General features: G+C 39.9%; 1 protein-coding gene across 4 annotated transcripts in view; it reads left to right on the forward strand.

The window, feature by feature from the left end:
- The window catches only part of LOC118423747 (serine/arginine repetitive matrix protein 2-like), a 46,351-nt gene extending 37,869 nt beyond the window's left edge, over positions 1-8,482 (forward strand). For all 4 annotated transcript variants that reach the window (XM_035831953.1, XM_035831951.1, XM_035831952.1 and 1 more), the window contains 10 exons: positions 188-347; positions 1,082-2,424; positions 2,756-2,843; positions 3,015-3,092; positions 3,286-3,326; positions 4,435-4,512; positions 4,778-4,835; positions 5,026-5,099; positions 6,838-6,895; positions 7,824-8,482. In XM_035831953.1, the coding sequence (XP_035687846.1) occupies positions 188-347; positions 1,082-2,424; positions 2,756-2,843; positions 3,015-3,092; positions 3,286-3,326; positions 4,435-4,512; positions 4,778-4,835; positions 5,026-5,099; positions 6,838-6,895; positions 7,824-7,960 (2,115 nt within the window). In that variant the 3' untranslated portion in view covers positions 7,961-8,482. The remainder of the gene's footprint in view (positions 1-187; positions 348-1,081; positions 2,425-2,755; positions 2,844-3,014; positions 3,093-3,285; positions 3,327-4,434; positions 4,513-4,777; positions 4,836-5,025; positions 5,100-6,837; positions 6,896-7,823) is intronic.
- Positions 8,483-14,542: the final 6,060 nt, after the last annotated feature.

Genomic DNA, 14,542 nt, shown 5'->3' on the forward strand with positions numbered 1-14,542 from the left:
ATAATGTACTTTTGTGTCAGCACTTTAATTTTGTTTTAGTATTCCATCAAAGAGCGATCTTTCCATGGAATCTTAATGAAAGAAGTGATTTTTTTTTTACATGTCGGAAATGTTGGCTGGGAGATTTTCTTTTGTCTCTGTGGTTGCACAGTTGTTTATATTCTAATGGAACAATGTCTTATTCTAGAACCAAGACAAGTTAAAGAACGATGTGCAGAACCTGGAGGGACAGATGGCCATGATACAGATGCTCCTGGCCAAGGGGAAGGAGAGAGCGAGAGAGACTGGAAAAGAAGAGAACACCAACAAAGATCCAACCTCCATCGCTAAGCAGCATCTCACAACAGGTACCTCTTTTTTTCTTTTCTTTTTTGTCATAAGGCCACACCGATTTAATTTCTTGGTTCACGGATTCGCTCGCTTCTATTTTTTGGGAAAAAAAATTAAAATAGAAATTACCACTCAGCAAATTTTCACCATTAATGAAACCATTCACCAACTTTCTTGTGTAGCAAATTGGCCTTTATATTATAAGCTCCTTAAAGTGTGGGTACAGGTGCTGTTACTGTACAAAAATAGTGTTTTTGTACTTTTTTCAAGCTGAAAACTTTTTTCTTTATGTTTTGGATTAGCCGTTACCTTTACCCCAACCATTTTACAATTATTATTTTCATTTCGCCCTCTCGCTCCATATTTTTTATGAAAAAATCCGTGAACCAAGAAATTAACTTGGTGTGGCCTAAATAAGATTTGAATTTTTTGCAGTGTTATGTCTACCATATTTGTATTAACATTTGTTTGTGATATTTGTATAAAGAGGATTTAAGATTGCCTTTTTTTTTAACCACCTGTTAGATATTCTTAATTTCCAGTTCTTAGTTTCCAATTTATGGATCTTGAAACTTAAGATTAGTCAAAGTTTGTTGAACATGAATTAAATCAAAGAAGTTAGGAACTATATGATATTAAGTGGAGTGTGAATCCAACATATATTGTTTCTAATAGATAATGTATAATGCTAGTCTATCTTCTACATCTATGGTTCATTGCTTTATTTTTTAACTCATTCTTACCATCACAGTGTATGAAGAAAACATGCAGATGTCAGAGGGTGATCATGAGGAAATTCTAAGTGGGAAGGACTTGTATGGCACCCCTTCCTCACAAGCATCTGCAAAGTGCACATACTCCACAGCACAAGAGGAGACTCCTAGAAAACGGAGGCCCAGTAGCACCAGCACACCTCAATCTAATCACTCACCTACCAAGGAGTACAACTTCCGCAAGAGAATGTTGTCCCCTCAAAGATCGCAGGAGGCGTCTGCAAAGTCACGAAAATCTCGGCAAAGTTCGCCAAGGTCGTCCCAACCTTGCTTGTCGCCACGCTCGCCCTCCCCGCCTCCGCCGCTTTCTCCGGAGAAGACGAGAACTCCGAGAGTGCTCCCGCCTGCAGTTCAGGCCGCAGCAAACATTCTTGAGAAGTTCAGGAGCCCAGACCTTGCAACCAAAGGAAAAAGAAGGAATAGCGGTAACAGTAGCCCACTGGGAAAAGAAGACAGTACAGCAAGAAGGCTAAGTCCTAGAACAAAGAAAGAAAGTCAAAGTCCTCCTGATAGGAAGAACACTACCCCAAGAAGCAGCAGTTTTAAGACGTCTGCTTCAAAGAGCCCTTCTAGTCCAAGGAGTAAGAAATATGACATTGAGAAAAGAATGAATCTTGAAGATGAAGTGGAAGACAGCATGCCGGTTGAGAACTTGGTTTCGACTGCTGCCAGGAACAGGAGAAGTCTTAACAAGAGAAAGAGGAAGTCTTTACAGGACACGTTTGCAGATGAAGAGGATGAAACTATGAGGTGTGATGATGCACCATCTCCTGGTGACCACAAGATACCAACTTCTGAAGAACCAGAGGAGATGTCAACCAACTGGAAAGCATTTCAGCAAATGAAATGTGATATTCTGGCCCAGAAAGGCACGTCTACAAGTAATGGGCAAAACAAGGAGGCTCCCAAAAGACTGTCTCTGCCTTCAACAATGAAATCAGACAGATGTACTTCAGACAAACGAAAATCAGAGCCAGTCGTTTCTTCCTCTCAGTTTGATAGAAACAGCATCACAAACAACCCTTCTACTCCACAACCGAGGAAGAACCCACTAACGTTTAGCCAGCAGCCCTCACCAAGTGTGGGAAACCTGTCTCAAACTGTTTCTAGAAGGAAGAAAGAGAGTCCACGCCTGATTGGCAGTAGCAAATCACCCATTGATCGCTTACCCCATGGGAACACTGAGAAGTTGACTTCCACATCAAGTTGTAGTGCTGTGAAGAGTGTAGCAGGACCTCCCACAGTGGTGAAGACTGAGTGGCAGAATGACAACCGTGCTCCCATGACATTTGTGACAACAGGACTGAGTAGAGAAGAGACAGTAAGTTCTTCCTTGTGTGTTGTACTTTTCGTCCATACTGTTAGATGACTGAACATTTTGACAGTATGTTTCAGTGATTATTACATGTAGCTGAAGTGATGTATTCTTTCAGTTGTGTTGTGTTTGATAGTGTGTCGTGTCAGCAAAGATGAATGAGTTGTAGTTTTAATTTTTCTATTGCTAAGTCCTCAACAACACTTCAAAGTCACAACTTATGATGTAACGTTATTGTACTGTAAATTTTGAGACTCACATGTAAACTGTTATGTCCCTGACCCTTGTCTTGAAGGCTTTGGTAAAGTTGGTAATAAATTATCCTTTTTTATTACAGCGAGCAGTGCATGAACTGGCCAAAAAGACAGGGTCTCAAGTCAAGCAGTCATTTGACAACAGCACCACTCATGTCATCACCAGAACAGGTGACTCAGCACTCTATCATTCTAAACCAATAGAAACACATGTTGCAAACTTTGTCAAGCAATCATGAGCCTTGTATCATTTTGTGAGAGTCAAATCTAGGCTAGACACATTCACCAATGATGTGCCTTGTTACAACTTCATTGGCCAATCAATATTCTTGTTCCTTACAGATGTGGACCTGTTCTGTTCCCGTACCCTGAAGTTCTTCTTGGGCATTGCAGGCAGAAAATGGATTGTCTCCTTTCAGTGTAAGAAAACTTGATAAGCTTATCATTATAAACCTGTAAGGTTTAAGGTGAATTTGAATTATTCAAGGTAAAACAGCAAAGTGTTCATTTATGTGTTAAGAAAAAGGAATTCTAGATGTGCTCCATATCATTACCCTGGTATAATTAATTTTATTTCAATGTTGAAATGATGGTAACCGTTATGATTTTTCAGGGATTGCTGCCTGCTTAGAGGAAGGAAAACATGTGCCAGAGGTAACATGATTTTTTTTTTCTTTCTTTATATGATTAGTCATTGTTTTTTTTATAAGGCCATGTTGACTTGATTATATGAATGGAAATTTCAAAACTTGTGCAAGCATGGAAGTAAAAAAAGTTTGTCCAAAAAAAGTTGCCTTTTGATATTTTGAGATCTAAGTGGCCAGGAAGGTTGAACAAAGGAACACACTGAGTATGGAATAATACTGAACAATATATACTTTTGTTTTAGTTCTTGTACATATTTTTTTGGCACAGATATAGGCATTCTGTGACACAAGAAGCCAATATTTTTATTTGCAATTTACAGCAAATATTTGCTTTTTGCATTTTGCGACTTGCAGTCGCAAAATGCCTTCTGGCCAGTGTAGTCGCCGTTGTGATGTTGAGATGAACGGACCTGTTCAATCCATGCCAAACATTTGTATACCTGTTAAAACAGGCATTTCTTCAACATGTTCGCATTAGCGCAGTGGTAAAGTTTACGCATTCTAAACCAATGCACCCGGTTCGAATCCGGGGAGGTAGATTTTTTTCAACTTTTTCTTTTCTTTTTTACATCCATTTGGCCACACCAATTTATTTCTTTGGTTAACGGATTCGCCGCTTCGTTTTTTTGCCGAATAGAAATAAAAATTAAAAAAAAAACTTAAAAATGCCCCGCAACAGAGCTCACTCAAAAACAGGCAATGTGTAGTGAAATTTGCTGCAGTTCACGCGAATTTTAACAGGTGGCGTCTAGATCTGCTGCAGTTCAGGCACATATGTGAATCTCTCCATGCGCCAATATCAGGTTTAGTTACTCTGTTCTATTTATATGACATTCTAATAACTAGAAAAAAACGTTCACACACGCAAACATTGGCAAAATGCCAGCTTTTTTAAAAGCACTTGTTTTTTTGCAGCTGCTTTGTACGATTTACAGTATGGTGGAAAACTTCTTAATCTGGAAACGGCCATGATGGGCATGCAGACATCATCCATGTAATGAAATCAATATGGCCAAAGACACAGAAAACATTTTTTGCTTGTGAATGATTATTAAGTATGATCACATTTTCTTTTCTAAGCTGTAAAAAATAACAACATTTCCATGATATTACAGGATCCGTATGAAGTCCGAGGAGACCTGGTCCATGGTTGCCATGGCGGCCCACGACAAGCTCGCAGCAATAAGGGCAAGGCAAGTAACCCCTCCCACACTTGAGTAGGATTTTGTACTAGTCTTAAAAGAATCCACTGATTAAATAGATACTGCAGGACTGCATATTAAACATTGTGTAGAAGTCCAATGTCAAAGGCTATAAATGTCTCTTTTGCTGGAAGCCATTTTGTACTTCTAGCCATTATTAATCCATCACTGTGTACAATGTACCTTTTACATTCTTTTTTTTAAATCAGAAAATCTATGTTTTTTTAACATAATGATTGCTTTTGTCTCCAAACAGCTTCTCTTGTGTGATTATGAGATCTGCATCTATGGGAAGTTTACTGCTCTCACCAGAGGTAATTTTTCTTTTCTTTTCTTTTTTTTCTTTTGATATTTTCATATTTTTAAGTGCAATGTTGTCTTTTAAAAGCTGGACCAAGTGTTCTTTCTGTATTTTTTTCTTTTACAGTATACATTTGTAAATCAATTTTCTGTCAGGATGTGTGTCATGTAGACCCCTAGTTTTGTTATGCTTTAATTTTTCAGATGACCTGCAGTTCATGGTTGAGCTGTGTGGGGGCACTGTTGTTAAGGAACCTCATATGTTTCCTCATGATAAGGTGAGTTCATGTTTCTTCTTCTTTCACACTGTTCTAATCTTCTTCAAAGTTGTCAATGAAGGTTTGACATCCAGGTACTAAGATGTACCTAATAGCAGTTACTCAAGCAACTGGATATGATTATGGAAAATTATATCCAGTTGCTTGAGTAACTGCTATTTGGTGTTTATTCAGTGTCATTTCTTTGAAATAAAGAGGCAAGATACACACAGAATGTGTACACTTGACTGTGTATACATTTCTGATTGCCCAATGGTGTACCTTTATTTTACAGTAAGACTACATTTGTTGTTCAGTTTTCTTGCCCAAGATTGAAAATTATTTTAGTCAAGATCCCCAGGAGTTGAGCATAGATTTTTGTTGGGCTCCAATTTTACAGATCTTCCATAAACAAGTAGAATTTTGTCAGGTTTTCATAGCATGTTTGATCTGCTCGTGTTAAGAAGAAAACTAAATTTCAGCAGATGACTTAAATGTTAGGTCTTAAAATTTTTTCAAAGTTTAGGAGGCCTTGAAAAATAATTTCCGTGCCCTCTAGCAAATGTGGAAGATCAATATTTTTTTATTTTACTTATAGAGATGTAATATAAGAAGGTTAAAGAAATTCAGAACAATTCCTGACAGTGTGCACCCCTGCCAGGTCTAGCCAGCTTGAAATTTTTTTCCGTCAGCCAATTCCCATTGTCGCGAAAACACTATTCCAGGAGTTAGAGAGACTGAACTGAGACGTAAAAAACGGGTTTTTAATGAGATTATTGTATGCGAAAGGGCACCGACACACTTCGTCAACAATAATAACAATAGCTAAACAAACAGTGTGTGGCTTTTACGGCTGTGGACGGCGTCCCCAAGTTGCCTGTAGCTTTCACCAAGGATTTTTGTTCGTCAAGGTTGACGGATTGGTTTCAAAATTTTTCTGTCACACGCAGCAAATTTCCCTCAATTGACGGAAAAACGAACGCTGGCTAGAGCCCTGACCCCTGCTGACATTTTGAAATGGAATAGTCCTTAACAGGCACAGTCAGTAGTTTCACAAAGAGTGGAGTCCTTGACAGGGGTTTAAGTGGCCTCAGACCACCTCTGAGAGCTTAAAAACCAATTCTGGTCCTGCAGCCTGGATGCTTTGTTGATACCCAAGTATTTGATCTCAGATAACCCCAGCCTACAGCAAAATATATGTTTCAGAATGCACAGGCAGATATTCTTACATGTCACATAGTCTCCAAGGTGGTTCATGTGTCTAGCTATACATGCAAGGGTCATTAATTTGAAATCTTATAGTGTAACCTTACAACATAATGTACATTAGTTACCAGCAGCATTAGAGTTATTAGCTCCCATCACTGGTGTAGACAAGCACTCAAGTTGTCACCGTTTGAAGTAAATTTGGTGGCATTAGTGTCTAGTAAAGAGTAAGGTTTATTGTTACATATACAAGCATGTGCATGCACACACATACAAGAAACATACACAAAAAAAGATAATCATGCACGCTTGTACATATGTTGTTGGGCATTGGAACTGTATTTAAGGTATCAAAATGACTTACCAATGCAGAAGTTTGAAGCACTTATAAAATCTTTGCAAAATGTAAAGACAAAACACTAGAACTATTTACTGGAAAATGTCTTTCAGTCAGTAGAATGCTATCTAACCCACAAACAAAGTCATATGTATTTGTAGATATTTTACCCATGGAAATACTAATATCATATTGCTATTTTACGTTTTCTTTCAGAAACCCTTAATCGTGAGCCAGATAGATGCCAACCAGCTCACAGAGGAAGACTACAATGGTAAGAACTAAGATATACTTGAAGAAAATAAATGTTAAACTGCACATTACTGCTTAGATAATCTTCATACTGTAGTATTTGTGAAAGCTTACAAAAGGATCCCAGCAACTTATTGATTTACACCAAGCTGTGACTTAGATGTAAATACTGTCATGTGCTGTAGCCAAATCCTTCAAAAAAAGTGAAATTTCCTCTTTCGAGGCATGTTGCTAAGAAAATCAATATGAACACAGATGTTATATGTAAAATAAAGCTTTTGTGGCTTTGGCTGGGAAACAAGCTGTCAAGTTTTTGAGTCTCCTTGTCAAAAGGGCAAAAATCAAAAGTGCACAGATGCCAAATATTAAATCAGTTTCAAGGTCTCAGAATACATTATTTATCTGGGTACATGAAGTAGTATGGCCAAAATTGTTGAAGACTGGGTAGAAAGTCATACGAGAGGTATCCAAGTTTAAGCTGTACTGTGTGTTGTAGGAATATATCAGCTTTGATACTATAATGTGGAGTACTTTACCAGTTTGTGTATAGATGTGCCAACTTACGCAACTGCTTCAATGAGTGTAACTAAGCTGCCTCATTGACCTCGGCAGAGCGCTATTTAAAAGGGGCCATGAAGCCGATACGCGGACAGAATGTTTTTGTTTTTGATTGTTATAGTTTGTTCCCAAAACTCAAACATATTAGTTTTTGGTATTTCTCTAGTACACCTACTATAATTTTACTGCATCAAAGCCAGTCACCTTGCTTTTTGTGGCCCTTAACCATTAGAATCGCTATAGGCCAAAAACTGTGTTCTGCATGCTACCTTAGGATTGTACAGCCTGGCTGTTGATAGTGTGTCAACATTTTTACAACAAATTTTGGTACATTTTGTTTTTATGTTCATGAACCGGAGGCAACCGTAACATGATTTTTCTCGTTTCTGCAGTGTTTTACCGACGTTACGGAGTCTTGTCCGTGACAAGGGACTGGATTCTGGACAGCGTATCAAGTTACCAGATCCAACCAATCGAACGCTACCTGATGTGTTCAACAAAGAACCAGAACATCATCGTCATCGACTGAGCTCTGTTGATTGCAATATTATATTCAAATCGTAGAATGAGGAAAAATTCTGCAATAGTATATTAGTATTATACATAGCAACTGTTTGAACAAAATGTAAATAAGCGCTTTCCTATTCTATCATTATAGTAGTGTAGTGTTGTTGCTTTTTAATATAGGGATAGAATATAGAAATCTTTTACGTGACATTTTTCCTTCTTATATTTCTGCAAAGAAATTAACTGTTATCCTTGAACATGAACGGTATGAATTGGTAGACGTTTACATTACTGGGTATGTGAGGGCTAAACCAAAATGTTGATAGATGTTTCAAATCAGTTTTCTGGAGAAATTATAGCTATAGTTTGTACCTAAAAATGCATATATGTAAGCAGGGCGACTAACTTGAAAATCCCCCATTCTGCCTACTTCAGAATAAACTTGGTAGAATTTATTACTTGAAAATGCTACACAGCTAAATATTTTACAACTTTTCAATATTTAAGATGCAGTCTATAGTTATATTAAATGTTAATTGAAAAACAGGAATTGGTGTTTTGTCAAATGGAATATCTGTATGATTTATCTGTAGTTATGAAGGTTGGACAACTTTGTCCACGAAACTTTTTGAGAAAGTTGATCCAGACTCTGTCTGCAAAAGACAGGGAATTTCTCTCATAGTATTTTTAAAAATTTAAAATTTTGCATATTAGTTCTGCCAGTCATTTTCAACCCTCTTCAAATTTTCAAAGGACAGGTTCTTGAAAAGATCCCTCTTAACAGGCTTCCACCAATCCATCTGTGATTGTAGAGAAAGGACATTTGAGTGATTTTGATAAGTTGTTGAAATTTGAAGGACCACTTGATATGGTAGGGGATCAAGGATTTAGAAGAAATTGTCACACAACTACAAAATGTTGATATCAGCATGCCTGCTTTTGAAAAATGAAAGAAAAATCATAATATTTAGCAAAACAGGCAGTTGTGTTGCCAAGATTCTCTGACTACATATCGACTGACCATACTCTAAATTTATCTAATAGAACCTTGACCACAGCAAAAAGGAATAGACCCAATACTACACTATCAGCTGCGTTCGTAAGGCTTCGCCAAAAAGCTTTAATTTTCAATTCTTCTTTCCAAATCTCCAAGCAGATCATCTCACTTTTGTACGTTTTTTTTTCAAGCAGTGTGTGTGTGTGTGTGTTAAATGGACTATGACAGGCCAAAACCTTTCATCTGCTTGAAAATGAATTATTTTCTGCAATTCAGCTGGTGGCAAAAAGATACCGCTGCGTTTCGGATCATTAACGTCCACCCGACAAGCTTTTGAGTTCGTGGCTTCATTGATGTTGAAGTGAGTAGTACGACCACTTAGTGTTTAATGGGCCAAAGACGGCTGTGCCCTTGAAATAGGGGAAAGCCTCTGCTGCAAATCAACATTTTTTTTCATTTGTTGGAATCTGTAAGGGTCTCTAAGCACATATCGGGAGGAAAGATCTTTAATGTTTTCTGGTTGCCCCTTGGCATTGTCTATCCCAAAGACAGTACAGCCAAAAAATGTTACAGTTCTTCCTCCCTACATACATATACAGGGTTGTTGTTTTTTTTCGGACAGATGAGGACAATGTGGCACTGTTTCAAGTTTAGTAACTTATTTTAACAGTGCCACATACAAAGTACAGACAGAAGGTAAAGGTAGTATTTTACCTCCCCGACTGAAGTCAGGTACCCATTTTTACAGCTTGGTGAAGTGAGGAAGGTTGTGTTAGGGGCCTTTGGGGTGCCTTTCCCAAGGGCACAACGTCAGGGGCATAGCAGGTATTGAACTTGGAACTCTAGGTTCCAGTATTAAAAACGGAGCAGTCCCGAAAAGGCCACGATCTCTTGACCCTGACTCTCAGGAAAGACGCACAGTGTCACGTTGTCTCTCCTAACATCTGCTTGCAGATTGGAAACATCCGAGCCCTTGACCTCAGATGATCTTTATCTGTTACTCACTCAGCAGCGGTCAAGGGCAACCCCTCCGTCACTGTCAAGGCCATGGAAACTGGGGACAGGTGGCCTGGGTGTGATTACCGCTTGACAGGCAGTTACGTCTTTTAAATGGAAGAAGATTCTAACGGTCACCCTGCTACGTGCTGAGCCAAACCATTGTTATATATAATTGTGCATATTAACACTGGCATCTAGTCTACCGTAGACTTGCCGGACTCTCTTCGGCGCAGATGACGTTTCTGCCGCCGGGGTAATCTTTCGCACCCGGTAGGAGCTTTACGCGGTAGGATATAAGAGTTTGGGCCATCCGCGGGTTTCACATTAGTTCTGCGATCATTGACGATCGCCAATTGAGGACACAATAGTCGTCTACGTCTAGATTCAACTGTCTTGTTTGATACCGAAAAGCTATTAAAGGCTGTCTTAAATCCTTGTGAGCGATCGGTTCTGTCACAGCCTTCTTGAAAATTCTACGTCATCAAAATCGTACGACGTCGTACGACGAATGTGGCCACGTACGGCGATAGCCGTGGGAACACAAGTTTCGGATATTTTCTCCCCTCCCAGTATCCGATTTGTGTTAAGAAATTGAGGCTTAGAATTCTTTTCCAAGGCCCAGCCTTGTCAGATGTATAGAATACAAGAATAAATTTGTTCCTCCTTGCGTTATCAGGTTCACAAAGTTTACAAACAAAGGAAACAAAAAACTACCAGGGTAATAAAACACAACAAAAGTCAAAACACGGTCGTGTTGACGGACGTATAAATCGATCCCCCCCGACCTATCCATATCCATCAAGGTGACGACTTTTGGAAAACAACGTTGTCAGCTGTTGACATGCGTCTGTCAGTCCGAGTGTCGGGTTCGGCTGGATGGTCATTTCGGTCACGCCCGGACGGTTTCATATGATCTGTCCCTGTCACAACACTGATGACAAGGCAGAGCCATCTAATCTCCAAGCAGGTCCTACGGTAGCATAAGATAGTATCAAAAGCTGGCAAAGGAGTATGCATGCTTTACTGTTACTGTATGTGCTACCGGTGTGTGCCCGTCTGATTCCCTTAGGCCGGCTGTACTCCTTGGCCAGCTTTGATACTATCTTCCGGCACCGTAGGATCTGCTTGGAGATTAAGCCGCCTACTACAAAACTAGCCTGCGCTTTCATATCGCAGCTTGAAACAATGGCAACCACGTACCCAGAGCGTAACGCACATTTACCTTCTACAGCCTGGTACCCAAACCTGTTATATTTGTATAGTTACGGAGTATCATTTCGTCCTCTGGTCATCAGGATGTGTATCCGAAACCGTCCATATGCCTCACCCCCTTTGATGAAGGTCTTCAAGCAACGACTAATATGGCTGCTATTCGTCTCAACACATCTTAAGAGCACCAAACCAATTTCTACTCTCGAAGCAGAGGTTAATAGCCTCCGACTAGTTTTGTATTACCCGCGAGACATAAAGAAAACGGTGCAAAATAGAAAGCCCGATAAAATAGAACATTAAAAAAAACAGCCGGAGCCTAACCTCTGCTTGTAGAGTAGCCAATTTCTACATTTTCAGCAACAAATGGAGCCGGCCCAAAGAAGACTGTGCATTCCCGAAACAAACTACTTCTCTTTCTCCCTCTCTTTCTCTCTTTCTTTCTCTCTCTGTTTTCATTTAGTTGGAGTTTCCAGAACATGCCAGCCATAAAATGGAGACTTTTCGGCCTTTCTTCCAGCTCTAATGCTTACTAAAGCCCTTTGCATCTCGCATTACCCCGTACAACAATTAACTACTGTATTTAGAGAACCCTCTGGACTTTTAAAAGATCTATTTTGAAGAGGGACAGGACCCCAACATAATGGGAAGATGAAGACGACCAGGTATTCATATTGTGCAGGTTGTGAAAACGTAGGCGCCAACGGTCTGACGCCTTTCAGTCTTAGACAGTGCTCAGTCTTCTCTTGGCTGTTGAACAATAAGACGGAGATGCAGACGTTTTAGAATAGATGTATCCCAGTAAGTGCGTTGAGTGACTTGCTTTGTATTCTCTTTGTCTCTGAAAGCAAATTTTGGACCATATGCGTCTGGCAATTTTAAGGTACAAAAGGTGGACAATATCGTGCAAGGATCCGGTGTATAAATAGTCAATTATATCCACTTATCCTGTGTAAACAGGTTTGTTTAACACGTGTACGAAGTCTTGTTTCTGACACCATTTAATAATCGATATACTTTCCAGATATATGGATCGGATTATCCTCAATACTACGAAGCATTGAAATGTACAATAGTAGAAAAGAGTACTAAATATTTAAGAATGCTACAAATTCAGGCACCTAACATCGACAATGTGCCCGATCCTAACATCTGCTTGGAGATGACGTTTAAATCCTTTCTGTGTAAGTCTTTTTTCTCTTTTATCTGCTTTCCTTCTACTTTTTTTGGCTCAGTCTGAGAATGAATTGTTCGACCTTGTCTGACCTTGGCGTGTGTCCACAAGACCGTCTGTGGAGTCAGCCAAGGTCGCGTCTCCGCCGTGTTTAGGCTGGCTGTTGTCTGGGCGCAACTGTTTTACGATCGACATTTTCCCTGGCTCTCTTTACACTGTACTCGACTCGGGGTGTAAATTAGCGAGCTCCAAGCAGATGTGTTGAGGGTTTGACTCACTCACTCACGGCCCGTAACCTCAGTGGTCGTAGAGGCTCCACGACATCCATCAGCAGTATGTATAAAGTATAGATGGTTATGCCAAACAGCAGTTACTCAAGCAACTGGATATGCATGATTTTGGAAACGGTCAGACGTTTCAGATAGCGTCCACTATTTTTCGACGGTGACACTGAAGTGATATGGGAGAAACTGGCGTATCTTATTAGCCGGATATCTAACCTTCATCGACGTTATTATAATAGATGGTTATGTTTTGTTTGCGCAGTGATATTGTCCCTTTTTATTTATTACATTTCATTGTGACTTTGGGAGAAAAGAGGGAAATATGTACCAGTAACAAAAGACGCCAGACATCATATCGTCAGTTGGCTTGTGACCAAAGTTTATAGAAAACATCACATTGTGTTCTGACTGCCTTGTTCTGTCTTTCTTTCTTTTGATAGAACATTCGGTTAAAGTTACATCTTAAGTTTCAATGTCCTTAGTTTATCCTTGAACGATTAACAGGAAATCAATTTTCAAGCTTTTAAACTTTCTTCTGATACTAAGAAGTGCCTTGACTGAGGTCCAAATACGTAGACAATTACAAGGTTACAACTTCAGGGGGTTTCCCTTCATTCTTGCCGGGACTTCGTATCGTAACAAAACCATTTGACTATCTTGTTCTCTTTCTGTCCTTTTTCCTTCTTTCCTTCTTCTTTCCTTCCTTCCTTCCTTCCTTCTTTCCTTCCTTCCTTCCTTCCTTCTTCCCTTCCTTCCTTTCTTTCGCTCTTCCTTTCGTTCTTTCTCCTTTTCTCTCTCTTTCTCCCTCTCTCTTTCTCCCTTTCTTTCTTCATTCTTCGTTGTTGCTCTTTCTTCTTTCTGTCTTTCTTTCTTTTGTTAGAAGATTCGGTAAAGTTCCTGTGTGTGGGGAGGTGCCAGCTGTCTACAGACCCTCCGGCACTGTTCCACAAATTTGTTCTGGGAGTCGATGAAAAATTGCACCAGAAAAGACACTTGGCATCCAGGGTTACCGGCGACGTGCCAGAAAAACCTCCCTAAAGCTCAGACATTAATAAAACTTCGCCTCAGACTAGTGTCTATAACTGAAATTACTGAATTAGATTATAGATCTCCCTGAACCTTCGAGTGTGTTTTCCATGACTTTTATTGGCCAATGATTAGTTAGCCTCCTTCGCTGAATTCCTCGAGCGGCTTCGAGCGGATAGTGTTTAGTGTGTGTTTGTGTGTGTGTGTTTGTGTGTGTGTGTGTGTGTGTGTGTGTGTGTGTGTGTGTGTGTGTGTGTGTGTGTGTGTGTGTGTGTGTGTGTGTGTGCCGGTGTGTGTGTGAGTGTGTCTGTGTGTGTGTAGGTCGATATTGGGCCCCCAAGTATGTGAACTCGGTACTGCAGCAGAACTTCCATTTTTGTATCTTTTGACCTGGACATGCTACGGTCTTAATTTTTTGGTGGCAGGTAACTTGTGATGTAAGAAAGAAGTGTTGTATGTTTGGGCCCCTAGCACTTTCTCCGGAACTGCAGGGGCGTTTTTGTCACGATCTTCCAAAGTGCATGATATTTAGTATGCACGTATCTGGAGTTACCTGGTCGCAAACTATACTCCTCGGACCTGCATATATACGCACGTGTGAATCCACGTTATTATCAACGTGCTGTCGTAATATTGCCGAAAGGGCATAGATTCTGCACAGAAGCCAACACAGACCACCCTTTCATAACTACAAGAAGAACATCGCTTCAGGCTAGCACTGCCCTAGTTTTAATTCCTGGAATTTGTAAGTTAACATCTAAAAACGATGCTGAGATGGTGTTTAAGATGGGCACTGACCTGTGCACGCTCGCCTAGAGCAATGTGTACTGTGTACTGTGTGTAACGTGTGTAGTGTACCTTTCTAGTTCTGTATGCAACAATCCAGGGGTGGACTTACTAGTGCGCTGATGAACA

This window comes from Branchiostoma floridae, chromosome 10 (genome assembly GCF_000003815.2).
Source record: "Branchiostoma floridae strain S238N-H82 chromosome 10, Bfl_VNyyK, whole genome shotgun sequence".
NCBI classification, from domain to species: domain Eukaryota; kingdom Metazoa; phylum Chordata; class Leptocardii; order Amphioxiformes; family Branchiostomatidae; genus Branchiostoma; species Branchiostoma floridae.